Raw genomic sequence first — 17,846 nt, forward strand, 5'->3', positions numbered from 1 at the left:
ATGTATTATACAAAGATCTTTCATGACTCTTTGTCTCTATGGTCCTGAAGTGATTTTGATCTGTCATGGATGGTTCTTTAGATCTGTCACCGATGCAGCCCGGCTCCAGGAACTTATTGACCTGGGATTTATCTATCCCCTAGTTAAGTGACTTTAAACCTACACTGGGCATGAGAATTGCCTGGGATAGGGAAGTTCTTGTTCTAACTGCAGATTTCTGGGCCACCTTTAGAGATTCTGGAGTGGGAGTCTCATCATTTGCATGTTAAATTAACAATTGCTTCCCCTTCCCTCATGCTGATGACCTCCGATAAATTCAACCTTAGACTCTGCTGTCTATAGTTGCAGCCTTGCTGACACTATGTCACATTCTGACCAACTTGGCAAATAAGTTGCTTTTATTCTGTTTGTAATATACTCAAACCCCCACATGTCTGTCAGTTTGTCATACTGTGGGGGCTTGTATGTTGCTGTGATGCTCGAAGCTATGCCACTGGTATTCAAACACCAACAGGGTCACCCATGGCAGACAAATTTCAGCTGAGCTTCCACACTAAAACAGACTAGGAAGAAGGACACAGTGGTCTATTTCTGAAAAGAATTAGCCAGTGAAAACCTTATGAATAATAGCAGTGAAATATTGTCTGATATAGTGCAAGAAGATGAGCCCCCCAGGTTGGAAGGCACTCAGAATATGACTGGGGAAGAGCTGCCCCCTCAAAATAGAGTCAACTTTAGTGACATGGATGGAGTCAAACTTTTGGGACCTTCATTTGCTGATGTGGCATGACCCAAAATGAGAAGAAAGAGCTGCAAACATCTATTAATAATCAGAACCTGGAACATATGAAGTATGAATCTAGGAAAATTGGAAATTGTCAGAAATGAAATGGAACACATAAAGATCAATATCCTAGACATTAGTGAGCTGAAATGGCCTGGTATTGGCCATTCTGAATCAGACAATCATATATGGTCAACTATGCCGGGAATGACAACTTGGAGAGAAATAGCATTGTATCCATTGTCAGAAAGAACATTTCAAGTTCTATCTTGAAGTACAATACTGTCAGTGATAGGATAATATCCATATGCCTACAAGGAAGACCAGTTAATATAACTATTATTCAAGTTTATACACCAACTACTAAGGCCAAAGATGAAGAAACTGAAATTTTCTACCAACTTCTGCAGTCTGAAATTGATCGAACATGCAATCAGGAAGCACTGATAATTCCTGGTGATTGGAATGAGAAAGCTGGAAACAAAGAAGAGGGATCAGTCATCGGAAAATATGGCCTTGGTGATTGAACAATGCTGGAGATCCCGTGATAGAATTTTGCAAGACCAATGACTTCTTCATTGCAAATACTTTTTTTCACCAACGTGAATGGTGACTATACACATGGACTCACCATGTGGAAAGAGACAATGGAAAACCTCAATATCATCAGTCAGAACACAACCAGGGGCCGACCCTGAATCAGACCATGAATTACTCATATGCAAGTTCAAATTGAAACTGAGGAAAATTAGAACAAGTCCATGACAGCCAAAGTATGATCTTGAGTACATCCCACCTGAATTTAGAGACCATCTCAAGAATTGATTTGACTCATTGAACACTAATGACCGAAGACCAGATGAGTTGTGGAATGACATCAAGAATATCATACGTGAAGAAAGCAAGAGATCATTAAAAAGACAGGAGAGAAAGAAAAGATCTAAATGGTTGTCAGAAGAGACTCTGAAGCTTGCTCTTGAACGTCGAGTAGCTATAGCAAAAGGAAAGAATGATGCAGTAAAAGAGCTGAATAAAAGATTTCAAAGGGCAGCTCGAGAAGACAGTAAAGTATTATAATGACATGGGCAAAGAGCTGGAGATAGAAAACCAAAAGGGAAGAACATGATCAGCATTTCTCAGGCTAAATGAACTGAAGAAAAAATTCAAGCCTCGAGTTGCAATGGTGAAGAATTCTATGTGGAAAATATTAAATGACGCAGGAAGCATCAAAAGAAGATGGAAGCAATGCACAGAGTCACTATACCAAAAAAAATTGGTCAACATCATTCAACCATTTCAGGAGGTAACATATGATCAGGAAACAATGGTACTGAAGGAAGAAGTCCAAGGTGCTTTGAAGGCATTGGCAAAAACAAGGTTCTGGGAATTGACGGAATACCAATTGAGATGTTTCAACAAACAGGTATAGCGCTAGAAGTGCTCACTCATCTATGCCAAGACATTTGGAAGACTGCTACCTGGACAACCGACTGGAAGAGATCCATATTTATGCCTATAGAAAGGTGATCCAACCAAATGTGAAAATTATCGAACAATATCATTAATATCACATGCAAGCAAAATTTTGCTGAAGATCATTCAAAAGTGACTGCAGCAGTATATTGACAGGGGACTGCCAGATATTCAAGCCGGAAACAGAAAAGGACATGAAATGAGGGATATCATTGCTATGTCTGATGGATTCTGGCTGAAAACAGAGAATACCAGAAAGATGTTTACCTGTGTTTTATTGACTATGCAAAGGTATTCATCTGTGTGGATCATAACAAATTATGGATAACATTTTGAAGAATGGAAATTCCAGAACACTTAATTGTGCTCATGAGGAATCTGTACATGGATCAAGAGGCAGTTGTTTGAACAGAATAAGGGGATATTGAGTGGTTTAGAGCCAGGAAAGGTGCATGCCAAGGTTGTATCCTTTCACCATACCTATTCGATCTGTATGCTGAACAAATAATCTGAGAAGCTGGACTATATGAAGAAGAACGGGGCATCAGGATTGGAGGAAGACTCATTAACAACCTGCATTATGCAGATAACACAACCTCGCTTGCTGAAAGTGAAGAGGACTCGAAGCACTTACTGATGAAGATCAAAGACCACAGCCTTCAGTATGGATTACACCTAAACATAAAGAAAACAAAAGTCCTCACAAGTGGACCAATGAGCAACATCATGATAAACGGAGAAAAGATTGAAGTTGTCAAAGATTTCATTTTAGTTGGATCCACAATCAACACCCATAGAAACAGTGAAGAAATCAAAACACGCAGGACAAATCAGTTGCAAGAGATCTCTTTAAAGTGTTGAAACGCAAAGGTGTCACCTTAAGGACTAAGGTGGGCCTGACCCCAGCCATGGTGTTTCAGTTGCCACGTATACATACAAAAGCTGGACAATGAATAAGGAAGACCAAAGAAGAATTGACACCTTTGAATTGTAGTGTCGGAGAGGAATATTGAATATACCATGAACTGCTAAAAGAATGAACAAATCTGTCTTTGAAGAAGTACAACCAGAATGCTCTTTAGAAGCAAGGTTAGTAAAACTATATCTCACATACTTTGGACGTGTTATCAGGAGGGATCAGTCACTGGAGAAGGACATATAATGCTTGGTAAAGTAGAGGGTCAGCGAAAAAGAGGAAGACCTTCAACGGGATGGATTGACCCAGTGGCTGTGACAGTGGCCTCAAGCATAGCAACAATTGTGAGGATGGCACAGTACTGGGCAGTGTTTTGTTCTGTTATGTGTAGGGTAGCAACCGACTTGACGGCACCTAATGACAACAACAACAATATACTCAAAAGCTTGTCATCTTTTTTCCCATAGTGCCAGGAAAATATTTTAAGTGTAGTGTCTCTACATCTATAGTAAAGCAAAGAGCTATAAAAACCATCACCAATTCAAGGTGAGGATTTTAGTATTTTTAATCTCTTTGAAATTTTTGCACATTAAGGACCCTTTAGGAGGAGAGCTGGAAGAAAGATAATATCTCTTGATCCAACACTTTGATTTCAGTTTTGTGACTGTCTGCATTGGCGGAGTTCCATTCTTTTGGCCTGCAGACATGGAGGTGGATCTACCCACACCTCAGGGAGGAATAGGCTTTCCCGACCCATAACTACTGTTCTTCTTTCAAATGTATGTAGAGGCTATTATGATGAATAAAATGCAAATATATTTACACACTTTATAAGAGTCCTTGTAGCATTTTTGTCAAGTTAAATGTTTTTAACCAGTGGATACTAAACTACTACAGCTGTCATGGAAAGGTTCTTCACCTGCAGGCTGATCTAATAGTCTAATTCATTCATTCATTCAGCAAATGCCTATCTCTGATCAGCCAGGTACTGTTCTAGACCCTAAAACTGAGAATGAATAGAAGCACCCATGCAGAAGTGTTTTGTGCATTTTGTTATTAAAGAATCACATGAACTAAAACTCATACTTGCTGTAAGTGTTGGGAGTAATTTATTCTTATATTTGCACCCAGCCGATTGAAAGACAAAAAGCCCTGGTGGCGCAGTGGTTAAGAGCTCAGCTGCTAATGAAAGGTTGGCAGTTCGAATCCACCAGCCACTGCTTGGAAACCCTATGGAGCAGTTCTAGTCTGTCCTATAGGATCACTATGAGTCAGAATCGACTCAACGGCAATGGGTTTGGTTTTTTTTTTAATTAAAAAAATATGTATTAATTTCTTAAATAAGGCTACAAAATAGAAAATGTATTAATGTTTATTTTCACGTAGTTGCAATGCTTGCAAGTATATTCTGATTGTATTTCATTCTAATCGTATGTTTTATTTATGTAGCAAACCATGCAAAAAGACAGTAGTGATTTATGTAATTCTAATTTTGGCTTGCATTTGCAATTAAGTAGGTTTTCCCCTTTCTCCCCTTTTATCTGTCCCCCTCCCCCGACCCCTGCCCAATCAGACCCTGTGACAGAGCAGGGTAGGCCTCTGTTTCCTTACACAGCATGGCACAATAATGCCAGCAATTTGGGAGAATAATTGCAGTAAAGAGATGAATGTTAATTAAGACACAAATCTGCAGAGTGGAATGGATCCTTGTATTGTTCCCACTCTCCTTTATTTTACTTGGCTATCAGTCATTTTTTTTTTTTTTTTTTTTTATCAGTCAACCTCAAAAACATAATACTTCTTACTATGTCACTACCGTGAAAAGAAATGCCAAAAAGATACTTTCCTGTGAGACTCGGATTTGCTTTTTCTCCCACAGATGTTGGCTGCTGTGCTTGAGCTTATTGGGGCACGTTTATGTGTGTGCCTACAGGGAGCAGGGAAGTCCGTTTGATCACAGTTTGTGAAGGAGGTAGTAATGGGCCCCTACTGAATGCTAATTACCCAGAGTTGTTCAGGGAGACTGGGCAAGAGCTGATGGTTTGTGGTAAATTAGTCACTAGCTCTATTGAGATGGGCGTAAAGTTTAGATCAGAGCCATAAAGGCGCCCAAATCTTTATGATTGTCTGCCAAATGGTGACACATTAAGAAAAATGCTGCCGTTGTGCTAAACAGTAGTAGATGACTGCATGAATCTAATGAGGGGAGTATAATTTTGTATTAGAGTTAAAGCTTCTGCCACGCCAGGGTTAAAAAGATGGGGAGACCTGATGGATGGTTAAATAAATTATCAGAGCTGTTTTGGCTCTTAGATCCTAAAAGCTGCTGAAAGAATAGATTGTTATGGAAAGAGTCCTACCCCGAGGATGAAGGCCTTTATTTGCCAGTGTATCACGCTTTCTGGCTGTCCACACGCATAAACCTCAACCTTTATCTAACACTGCACAAGGGTGGCTTTTCTGGGAAACTGTACTCTAGCTCCAGAGGAAAACAAGCGTCTGCATTTGGAGGCTTTTCTCGAATCACAGGCGGCTTTCTTTCAATTCCCAGTTACCTTCCTTCTTCATTTCCAGTTCCAGCAAGCAGGAGAGGGGAGTTAATGATTCATTTGCTCCCAATGACCTTTTGAATAACTGGACTGCGATGTATCAGCCCGATGCTTAGCTCCCTCTCTCTCCCTCTTCTTCTTCCCTAGTTTGGCTTTAATATTTACAGCCTCCTTCTCCGGCTACATGCCTGAACGCCTGAAGGAAGCAAAACATTTATTGCCTCTCCCTCCTCGGTGTTCACGAGTTATTTCATCCAGCCTCATTCCTTCCTTTTACATCACACGGGGAGATTTGCCTCCTGGCTGGGACGCCCAGAGTTCTTCCTGAGTTGCTGCTGTTTAATCTGTTGATTTCACCAAAACACAAAGATGGATTCTGACTCGGACTCACCTTTTAACTACTCCTGGCCTTCCTTTCCCAAAGTGAAGATTCGACGAAGGGCATTGAAACAAGGTAGATCACAGTATTTTTTATTTTCCCCCAGAGGAGACAAGCCAGACCTCTTCGTATTCTTACTTTTTTTTTTCCTTATTTCTTTGCCGCTGTTGTCTGATGAAGTACATGCTTATACATGTCTTTATAAAACTATATATACAGACTTCTGAGGTAAACCTACTCATTCACCTTATTTTCCCTTCACTTTGAATCTAACTTTGTGTTATATTATGCATGTGCAATTCTCTTAAAAAATGGAAGTTTAGTACACGGTCAGTGTTTTGGGTTCACTTAATCAGTTACCTTGGAGTTACCTTGACAATAAAGAGTCTTGTTGATTTAAACAAGTCCAGTGGGTGTGGGATTTGCAGGGCACTACGCATGCGTTCAACACCCAGTTTCTGCTTCTTTTGTGTTTTAGTTTTCAAGTATGGCTTAATTTTTAAAAATGTTTTGCATCTAATTGTTCTATCTGTTTTATACAATTTTACTGATTTTATAGGTGTTATAAGGAACAGATTTAAAAAAATTACTTTCAACAAGAAAGGCTGTATATCTCCAGGGGTATACAATCATATATCAGAAAAGTTTATTAACAGTAATTACCATGTGCAGAGGTCAACAAAAAGAGGAAGAACCTCAAGGAGATGGATTGACACAATTGCTGCAACAAGGGGCTCAAACATAGAAACGATTGTATGGATGGTGCAGGACTGGGCAGAGTTTCTTTCTGTTGTACATAGGATCGCTAAGAGTTGGAATCAACTTGATGGCACCTAACAACAACAACAGCAATAATTATTATGTATGCAAAATCCTTCACTGGTAAAGAAAGGAGAACCATTTAGGTGCAGTGCCCTGGTGGCGCAGTGGTTGTGAACTACGGCTGCTAACGAAAAGTTTTACGTCACTTATTCCCCCTTATGGAAACCCTGGTGGCTTAGTGGTTAAGTGCTATGGCCGCTAACCAAAAGGTCGGCAGTTCAAATCCACCAGGTGCTCTTTGGAAACTCTGTGGGGGCAGTTCTCTATACTATAGGGTCGCTATGAGTCAGAATTGACTGGATGGCAACGGGTTTATTCCCCCTTACGTATACTCCACTCTTGTAGTGCAGATCTTGGAAACCAAGGAACAAGTTGGTCTTATAAGTGCAGCTGAGGTGCCTCCAGGAATACGGTTGCACCATTTGCAGCTGAGGCTTAGCAGGTGGTGACTGTTGTCTTCTGAGGTTTAACAAGAAAGGTCGTGAGTAGCCCTTCCCATCTTTTGTTTTGTGCAGAGGCTTCTGTGCTTATATTTTTAATGCAAGGAGAACAGGAACATTTTTATGAGCTTACAAGCAGAAGCGGTGTCTTTGAAAGCAGGTTGTGCCTGCAGCATTGTCCTTTGGGAAAAGACCTATTGTATACAGCAGAATTTCCTACTTATTGGCCAGCCTCTGCTTTCCCCAGAGGAGAATGGACTCCAGCAGTTGTCATCCTGGATACCTTAAGGGTCTTTTTCCCTCCTAAAATAAAATAGAGTTGTTCATTTATTCTTTGGCTGGAATCAAGGCCAACCTCATGAATAAAAGGAGTTGACCATCTAGGAGTGGTGGAAAGTCAGCCGAACAAATCTTTCATGCTGCTCAGCTACTATCCTGGAAATCCTATCATTAGGGATTTAAAAAAATTATATTCAACATACTATTTTTCTGCTGTTTTGTTTTAAAATTTAAATACTTCCTATTTAGGGATAAAGGACCATGATATATGCAACTTATTATTAAGTGGTTCAGAAAAAAAACATATACACAAGAGCACAAGCGTGTGCAGGTGAAGGCAAGCTAGTACACAGATGGAAAGAGGAATGAACTGTTAACAACAGGTAAATCTGGGTAAGGGGGATGTAGTGTTCTTTATGCTATTCTTACTCTTTCAGTTTTCTGTAAATTTGAAAATATTTCCAGATAATAAGTTTAAAAAAGCATTTAAATTACTCCTGAGAGGGGCACTACACTAAGTCACTGGGTATTATTTGTTCTGGTACATTGAGAACTTCATGTACCAGTTCTCTAAGACCATGAAATCTTTGTGCCAATTCTAAGCCAGTTAAGTTTTGGGAATAATTGGTTGTATTTAGTTGTGTATTTATATTGTCTGACTGACTGGGTGCCTATGTCATCAGGGACCTGGGCAGCCTAATGACCTGGAGGGATGTAGGGTTAATGATTATGCAGCCAGTGGAGAACCTGAGAGTCCAGTGGATGGGTAGGGAGAGCATTCATCATGTTCTTGTTTTAAATGCCAAGTTGGAGCACGGCCAGTTTGAGCCATAGTAAAAAGTCATCACCTAGCTACATATAAATTAAACTCAATCCAAGTGAAAGCAGGTATCTGGGACATGGAAGTGATGACCTATTTTGCTGCTAATAAACAAAAAGACCAGTGAAAATAAGATTGGCAGCAGAGAGCTAAGGATTGTCATACCAGTGTTCCTTTCTTCACTAAACAATGGTGACGCAGTTGTGAATAGTGGGTTGGTTATGCTGTACTGTCAGCTGGGTGGAGTCTCAGAGCCATAGGTCCTCAGAGCTAAAAGGGTTTTAGAGGTGACCTCACCTAACAACCTCATATTACAGATGGGAATGATGGAACCCAAAGAGGTGACGTGATGGGGAGTTATTCATGTGTTTAACAAACATTTCTGAGTGTCAGGCACTGTCCTAGAGGAGGAGCCAGATAGTGAGCCGGACAGGTGTAGTCCTTGCTTACAGGGATTGTAGCATTGGGGATGAACCCCACATCTCCCAGGACCCAGACATGCTACCTCCATGTAGCATTAGAGGCCCCAAGACACCTGATTTTTCAGCCCAATGGCCCATTTATGATGTATAGTCTCTAGTTTCTTAGAGGATGATACACATATTTTAGTCAGCCTTTAAAACTAAGATAACTTGAATTTATTCCTCAGTCTCTACTTCCTTCTAATCACCACCAACATCTCCATCATCCAACATCATTCTGAGAATGCAGGTTGCAACCACCTGGGAAATCATGATGGAGGTGTTGAGGGCTTGGAACTTCTGGCTTATTAGCAAACCTCGCCTTTATTTGGTCAGAAATATTCTCTTTTTTTCTCTACTATTCTTCCTGTCTGGACACTTCTTATTAGTACCCTGTTTGTTTTTAATGGAAACCCTGGTGGCGTGGTGGTTAAGAATTCCGCTGCTAGCGAAAAGGTCGGCAGTTCAAATCTACCAGGTGCTCCTTGGAAACCCTATGGGGTAGTTCTACTCTGTCCGGTAGGGCTGCTATGAGTCAGAATTGACTCGACAGCAGTGGGTTTTTTGGTTTCCTTTTTAATACTCCATCATTTCCCTGTTATCACTGTTCTTTGATATCAACACGCACGCATGTATATACATGCGTACACACACTACTGCTTTGTTTAGAGAAAGATGTGAAAATTTAAAGAGAGGATTTGGTAATAAGAGAAAAACTAGCTAAAAGAGGAGAACTAAATTAACAGGAACCCAAAACCGTGTATGTAGTTTCAAGTAAAAAGAAGTATCTAGTACTTTCTTATTCTCATGCCTTTAGAAGGGAAGAGAAAATGCTGTGTCTGAGAAGTAGCGCCCTTGGAAATGGTCATAGTCTAGAGGGGAGTGCGATGTAAGTAAAGCAGTAAAAGCCATTAAAACTAAGTTGCCTCAAATGTACTCCTGGGGTTCTCAAAAATTACCCTTCTCTGTTTCACGGGCAGCCCCGGGACACGCTGTTCTGGGAGCCTAGTGGTTAATGATCTGAGTGGGCCAGAATCCACGACTGTTCTGCTTCAAGGACTCCAGGAATGCCTGGAGTTTTGTTTTGTTGATTTCAGTAGATTCAACCAAGAAATTTATTGTTTATTAAGTAAAGATTAAAAAAAAGGAGGGGGGGAGGATTGGACCTTTCCTAAAGTTTCCATAATTATCATTCCATCTTTAAAATGTATACTTTACTATAAGTCATCAGAACCCAGGAAATGTTCAACTATTCTTTTCTTTGTGCCTTTCATGCAGTTTGCAACTTCTCACCTTCTTTCCTATCCCAGTTTATATCATATGGCTCTCTAATGACAGGAAGGGTCAAGAAGTGCTTTTTTCCTTTGCTTGTGCAAAACAAATATACATTTGCCAAAGAAGGCAGTGCACATCTGAAAGCTCAACAACCTTGGTTAAATAGTTATAATCAAAATAACTAGTATTAATAACTACCATTCACTAAGCTGTAGTTGGTACTTTACATATATGATATCTGATTCTCAGAATAACTCTGTAAAATAGATGTTGTATCTGTTTTACCAGTGAGGAAACAGATGCTTAGAGAGTTTTATTTCTGAGGCCATACTAGGAAATGCAAGGAACAGTAACCATGGTAGAACATGGGAGAAGGAATGAATGACAGTCCATAAAGTGTGTTTCATGTGTGTTATCTGGTAAGTTAGATATGATTACTGTCTTCATTTTTACTTGGGACCTCTAAGGCTCAGAGAAGAGAAATGAGTTGCCCAAGATGAGAGCCAATAAATGGCAGAGCGAGACCTAGAGCCAGGATACTTGACTTCAAAGATTTTGTTCTTCCTAGTAGTTTTCACTACCTCCTAGTAGAGGTAAGAGATAGTGAATTCAGTAGGTTGCTGCCTTGTTTTCAAAAGGTGTCATTGTGTCTCACCATCTTACCTTCCCCCTCTCCATTGTGAATCTCTGACTAGGAATAGAGGTGTCAAGGGAAACCCTGGGAAAGAAAAATGGTAGGGCTGTCTTATGTCTTGATACGCCCATACATATACCTACACAGTACTGATGCACATCATAGGTTTTGGGCTGGGAACAGGTGGACAGATGACTGGAACACTGGGTGGACAGTTGAGGAGAGGGGGAGGTGGGACAAACTGAGAAAAGGCTGGGGCGGGAGTGCTTCCAGTGTGTCCTGGCAAGTTAACAGTTTTGTTCCAATAGAGAAAGATAGAGACTAAGTTAGAAAGACTGAGAGTGCTCGGAATGGAGATGAGAATCATGAGACCACTGTTTTGTCCTTTTTCATGAGCTCATTTGATGTTTTGAGGACAGGTCCATAATCTGAACAATAATCTCTGACACAGAAAGTATTTAGAGGTGTGTGAAGTCATGTCAGAAGGTTTAGTGATAATTTCTAAAGTTAAGTTACTTTTATCTCATGACATTATTTACTCTCTTCCTCTTTCCCTTCCTCAATTCCTTCCTTTCATGAAGCTTTATTGAATACAGACATGTACGCACACCCATGTGCGTGAGTGTGCATGTGTGTGCGTGTGTGTATTCAGCCCTGAAATTCCCCCAAAGGTGCTTAAATTCCATAGGAGGAACGAGTCACTACAGACATCTGTGTTAAGGAAGAGAAACATTTTCCTAAAGGTGACTAACCTGCTAAGATTTTTTTGGCTTACAATAAAGATAGTGTTTAACCTCATGCAGGGCAGTTTCAATTGCAGACTTTGCCTTGAGGCCTACCTTTGTGTGCAGAGGAGAGAAGGCCCCATTACAAGCACTTTGCCAAGCAACATGGCTATATATTCTTCATGGCTCCCTTTAGTTAAACAAATACCTTGCCAAATTTTCGAAACGGATTTTTTTCTTTATTTTGGGCTAGCTCAAATTCTTGGGCAAGGTATCTTTCTCCATTAATCTCTGTAGGTGGAATGGAGACAGTATTAAAATTTACTGTCCTCATGTTCAGGGTCCCCCTCCCCCCATGGTCCCTCGACCCTCTATGTCCCCGCTCCTGTTTGGGGAAATGACTAATGGTTGTTTATCCAGTTACATCAATTACATATGGTAAAAACCTGTTGCCGCTGAGTCCACTCCGACTCATAGTGACCCTATTGGACAGAATAGAACTGCCTCATAGGGTTTCCAAGGAGCTGCTGGTGGATTCAAACTGCCAACATTTTGGTTAGCATCTGAGCTCTTAACCATTGCGCCACCAGGGCTCCTCGCATATGGTAGAAAGTAGTAAATTCTATAGGCAAGGTCAGGACAAATTACTGTGGAAGCTCAAGGCAAAGAGATCACTTCAAGCTGGAAGCATCATGAAAGAGATGTGATTGCAGTAGCCTGTGAGGAACTGGTGAGGTTTCAACAGGCAGGGTGGTCCCTCTAAGAGAATGTGCACAGTCAGGTGTACACAGAGTGTATCAAAGTAATGGAAAATAGGCCCCGCCTCGTGGGCTGTTGATTCATGGGGGTATGGAAATGCCAAGTGGTGCCAGATGTTAAAGTCTTTGGGAGCTATTGTGTTGGCCTGGATGATTAGTTTTGTCTGCCTAGCATCTTTCTTCCTATATGTGCACAGAACTCATATCCTTCAGGGAGCGGTTCAGCCACTGCTCCAGCTACGGATCCAAATGATGCTGCCCTTTCTCACGTGACATCGCCTCTCTGGGCACAATGGGACGGACATCCCATTCTGACTGGGCCAGTTGTAGCTATTGGCCCAGGGTGGGCACGTGACCCAAACTTGGTCAGTCAGAGTCCTTCCTTGGGATTGTTCAAACCAGGATTTGGAGGGAGATATCTTCCTTCTTGGTGGCAATGCTGTAAGGGACTGAATAAAAGGCTGAGTGGAAGGGGCGGATTAACCAGTAAGCAAGGTATGCACAGGCTTACCGTAAGCACGGTATACACGGGTTTAATTGTGTTTACTTACTAATCTGTAGTGCACAATTTCACATGGGTTTCACCACACTTTTGATACTTATTGGGTAATCTGTCCCTAGTGGAAGCCATTAGCTGGAAAAAGCTAGTCTTCAGTAGGAGGAAAAACTGTAATCATGCCAAGAGAAGCAGAACTGAGCCACAAGGTCTACCTCCATTCCAGGGTCTGTTCTAGTCTCTGAGGTCCCTTCCTTTCAAGACTTGGATTTAAATTCTTCTTTTAGTTCTGTGAGCTACCCTCATATGTCTCCAATAAATCTCCTTCGACCCACTTTTATGTTTGTTTTAGTGAATTCAGGGGTATTTCTCCCACTTCCACCTAGAAAACTCTAACTTGCGCTTTAAGATGTAGGTTCAAGGTCTTTTTCCTGGGAAGCCTTTCCTGAATTCCCTCAGAGTTCATAATTTCATTCTCTGTGCCGCCCCATGTGTTTTTGAAAGGTAGCCCCTCTCATTACTGTATTACAGCTGTTATTGACCATCTCTCACCTAAGACGCTGAATTCCTTGAAGGCCAAGCCTGGCAGACCTATTTTCACATCTCCAGGGCCTGGATCACAGAAAGCAGGCAGTAAAAATTGAAAGTGAATTTTGACACAAATTGACCCATACTGTACTCAGTCTGTGTCTTGTGAGGCAGAGATGGGGAGAGGGTCTATTTTAGTCTAATATTGCAAACTTGGCCTGATTCAGAAAACAGCCGTTTTTAGTAAATGCTCAGTCTCTTTAAAATAGTCTTCCAGATTTCTTCCTCCTCCTTGTCTTCCTTGCCAAAGTGGTATTGAATGTGATTGCCCGGTGAGGGTGAGGAGGGGTCCTTCAATCCACTTGGTGCCTTCTGGACCCTTCTGGTCTCTGCTGTGGATTGGCTGGCCTGGGTTCTTCTCTAAGGCATGACTGTTTTATTACTGGTTATTCTGGTGTCTGTGACCAAAGAGGTGGAATCCTCTCCCTGGTGTTGGCAAGGACCTGATGATTCTTCATCACTGACTTGGCCTCACTGAAATTTTGGAATTTCTGGCCTTGGCCACTTATTCAGGCACTTCCCTCAGAAACATCTACCATGGGGTCCCTTCCTCTACACCGTGGTGGGCCCTATGGCAGGCTATGGATACTCGACTCAGCCATTCCCTGCCCCTCTCAGAGGCCCATGGAAACTTAGGGATCCTTTTACACCATTTGGGCAACTGAGAGTAGTCCAAGAAAGCTGGACTTGGCCCTTCTGCCTAACCTCACTCTACCACTGACTGTGCTTTGAGGTGGCTGTCCTCGTGAGTATCAGCAGCCTGCAAGGTGCTCTTCTTAAAAGCCCCAGAGGGAAGCAAGAAAAGCCCACCTACCCTCAGAGTAGCCCTAGCTCAGCTAACACTATTCCCTTCAGGCAGGGACACTATTTGTCTCAACCTTCTGATCTCCCCCCTCCCCCATTTTTCTTTTCTTTTTCTACAATTCCTATGGAGTGAAAAGGATGTGGTTTCTCTTCTCCCTTGCACCATGGGTCTAAGAACTCCCTTACCTAATACCCCATGGGCTTTTCCTCCAGGCCTAGGTCTTGATGACATAAATGAGAACTAAAGGAATTTAGAGAAGACCTCTCTGTCTGTGGACATACAGACTTAATTCACGTAACAACCATGAAGTTACTGATTTTTTACCTTCATGGCTCTTGAAAAGTTATGTCAAGTTTTGAATAATTCATCTTTTTGGGGGGAGGGGTATAAGGAATTTTTTTTTTTTTTCACCCTAAAACACACTAAATAAATGATCCCTGTATAAGGAGGATATATTTTGACTTCATAGTTTCAGTTAAAGAAGCACCAATTTACTTGACAGAGCAGTTTTTAGTCAGAGTAAAATCTGGACATTTAACTTGCACGCTGCCTTTGAATGAACTCCAAATGCTTTGTTTGTGTGTGTGCAGTAAGAGAGAGCGATGAAGAGGGAGCGTCTTCACTGACTCTTCATCTGTGATGCACATGCGCTGTTCCTGCACCTTTCGAAGCACTCTTGTGTTTAATTACTTTTAAGAGTATTTTTTGCCCTACATATTTTTCTTGGCTGTAATTTTTACGTATACTTTGCCTGCAAGATGATAATCAGCCCCCAAATGCCCAAAAACATTGGTGCAGAAAGTAGAAAACAGAAGGACTGCAATTAACTTTTGTTATGCTGCATTTCAAATTATTTCTTGTATAAACTTATTTTCATTGCTCGATTGTTATTTTTTATACCTGTAAATATTGTTTGAGTATCTTGAGTTGGGATGGGATTCATCGCAGTTTTTTCCAATTAATGCAAATTCTTTTGTTGTCTTTAGCAATTTTTAATTTAGGGACAAAATTTTCAGGGATGAATTAAATTTTTAATCAAGGAATGTTGGACATGGCCATCAGAGCTAATGAGGAAAGTCAGCTTTGAGAGTCAAAACTGGTTTGTTCATAGTTCCCTCTCCTTCCCTTGGTGATGAGCCTCTTGGCTTGTCCGTGGAGCTGGAAGGCTGCAGGGGAATATGATTTTAGGAGGATATGTTACCTGAGCACACTGTACCTGAAGCCATCAGTTGCTTTTAAAAGGGCTCTGCTCTCTGATGATAAGCCAAAAATACATTATGGGAGGTAAGGCTGAACTAGTGTTTGTGGGTATGGGAGACAGAGTAAACTAGTGATTTCTTCTTCCTGAAGAGGTCATGTAGAAGCTGAGGACCTTTTCATTAGATTGGGAATAGATACCAGGAGCTCCCTCACCACCTTGGGACTCTTTCTGATTCTAGGTGCCTGACAATGGGGAGTCCTGGTTGTGAATTTTAATGCATCCCATACTAGATCTCATTCATGCCTACCTACCCAGGGATGCCCCAGAGTTGTTCAGGATAATGGAACAGTATTCAGGAATTAATTATGTTCCCCAACTCAGAAAATTTGGAGGATTACCAGGCAGTACTTGGTTTCTGGAGCCCTGGTGGTGCAGTTGAAATATTGTTGGTTCAAACTCACCAGCTGCTCCATGGGAGAAAGATGCGACAACCTGCTTCCGTAAAAATTATAACCTTGGAAATCCTATGGAGCAGTTCTACTGTGTCCTATGGGGTTGCTGTGAGTTAGAATTTGACTCGACAGCAATGGGTTTTTTTTTTGGTGCTTGGATTTCAGCATTTATTCATTCATTAAGTTAAAGTGTTCTTGTTGTGGATACAACACAAAAATAAGTGAAGGGATTTACATTTCAGTGGAGAATTCTCTATTTTGGCAGCATAGTTCCTTGTCTATAGTAGAACTCAATTGCTTTTTAGGGTGTTTAGGGGGCAAAACCACATGTGACTTTAGAGATGGGCCCAGGAGAATTGAAGCTCATTGGGACATTGAAATGGACAGATTGTTTTTGTGTGCCAGTATCTTTCCATAAGATTATACAGTGTTTGAATTATCCATAGACTTCCTTGTGATGGGTCTATAGGAGCATAGTCCTCAATAGTTTGTTTCTGTTTTTATCTAGAATCACCTGAAGTACTGTCTTCAAAGACCTGCCACTTTATTTGAAGTCTTTCAGTTCTAGCCTGTGTTTGTGTAACATGTTAGTTTTTTTTTCCTCGTCTTTGGTTTGCCAGTTTTTCTTTTACGTAGACTAACTTGCTTTAGGCCTTGGAAAATTGCTTCAAGAAAGAAAGGAATGGTTGATTAAATCTAATCACACCAAAGTCCACACACCACACGTGACTGAATATCTACTTAGGAGCTTGAGGGCAGAAAAAGGTATTTACATATTTGAGAGTCTTTATTATTGAAACATAAACACATGTACTTTTGGAGACTACTTTGTGCTACTGTAAATAGAAATGAGAACTGGGAAAGATATGGGGGAAAATTGTTCTCAGAAAACTATATTTTTTCTCTGTTTCTCTGTCTCTGTCTCTCCACCTCCCCCCCTTCCCCAAGTGCTTCCAGTGTGTTTTGAGAGAAAAGGCTTGTTTCTTCAATAATTTTGATAATTAGGTCTTTCGAAACGGTAGAATACGAGTTTTTTTTTATTTATTTTTTGTAAGATCGGATTTTGCAGAACCAAGTTATAACTTGTTACTTAGAAGGGGTTTTAAACTGTGTGCTCCAAGGAAAGGCTGGGGAAACATCTCTCACTCCCAGCACCTCTGGAATCCATTCTCTTGTGTTCCCAGCTGTTATTGTTCTTAGCAGGGCTAGTCTGAGAGTCCTGATCTCATCCCAAGCCTTCCTTTTCTTTTTGTAGGATCCCTGGAAGGTGAGGTAAGTTCTGAGGGTGAATTGGGCATTTGGGTGTATGTCAGAGGCTTTCTAATTTGGTGGGCAAAGATTCCCTGGGTTCTCCCAGACACATTTTGGCGTGGACTGAAATCTATAGAGTAACTTTAGCTCACAGGCAACCACAGGAAATGCCTGGACTGAGGATGATTTTGGAATTTGGATGGATCCTTTCGGTAACCTCAAGTTCAACTCAGAAGAGTGAGGCCAAGAGATTGTCTACGCCAAGACTAATATCTGGAAAATTCTAAGGAGACTTTAGAGGAGGCATGAACAAGGAGGTAAATGGCAATTTATCCCTGAAAATGTTCACGCCCACTTGTGAAGGTGGGTTTTTTCATTCTTCTGTCACACTAAGAGCGTTGGTAAAAAGGGCCTTCTGCAAATTTCAGAACTCGGCAAGGTCCCCTTTGTAGGGAAATTTGGGAGATAGTACACGGCTGTGGAAAAGAGTGAGTTTTAGCACTGTGTTTGCTTTTTGGGTTCATCACTTAATAGCCTGGGCAGGTTAATCACTCTGTTGGGCCTCAGCTTTCTTATCTACTAAACAAAATATTAACACTGCATGTGGTTATGGTAAGTAGGCATGGCAGATGGTTGAAAATGCACTGTGTAGTATTGGGTAAAACTTTTCCAGCTAATACATTTGCACATATAGTTGATTTACTGATAATCTCCTGTTTTGCATGAAATCACGCAGCT

General features: G+C 41.1%; 1 protein-coding gene across 4 annotated transcripts in view; it reads left to right on the forward strand.

Moving 5' to 3' along the window:
- Positions 1 to 17,846, forward strand: part of ARHGEF28 (Rho guanine nucleotide exchange factor 28) — a 391,051-nt gene that overhangs the window by 232,901 nt on the left and 140,304 nt on the right. The window contains exon 1 of one of the 4 annotated variants that reach the window (XM_049865642.1): positions 4,953 to 6,176. The exons of the other annotated variants lie outside the window; for them this stretch is intronic. Within the exon in view, the coding sequence (XP_049721599.1) occupies positions 6,092 to 6,176 (85 nt within the window). The 5' untranslated portion in view covers positions 4,953 to 6,091. Of the gene's footprint in view, positions 1 to 4,952; positions 6,177 to 17,846 lie in introns of those variants that run through there. 4 annotated transcript variants of the gene reach the window in all.

The sequence above is a fragment of the Elephas maximus genome, chromosome 2 (assembly GCF_024166365.1).
Source record: "Elephas maximus indicus isolate mEleMax1 chromosome 2, mEleMax1 primary haplotype, whole genome shotgun sequence".
Lineage (NCBI taxonomy): Eukaryota > Metazoa > Chordata > Mammalia > Proboscidea > Elephantidae > Elephas > Elephas maximus.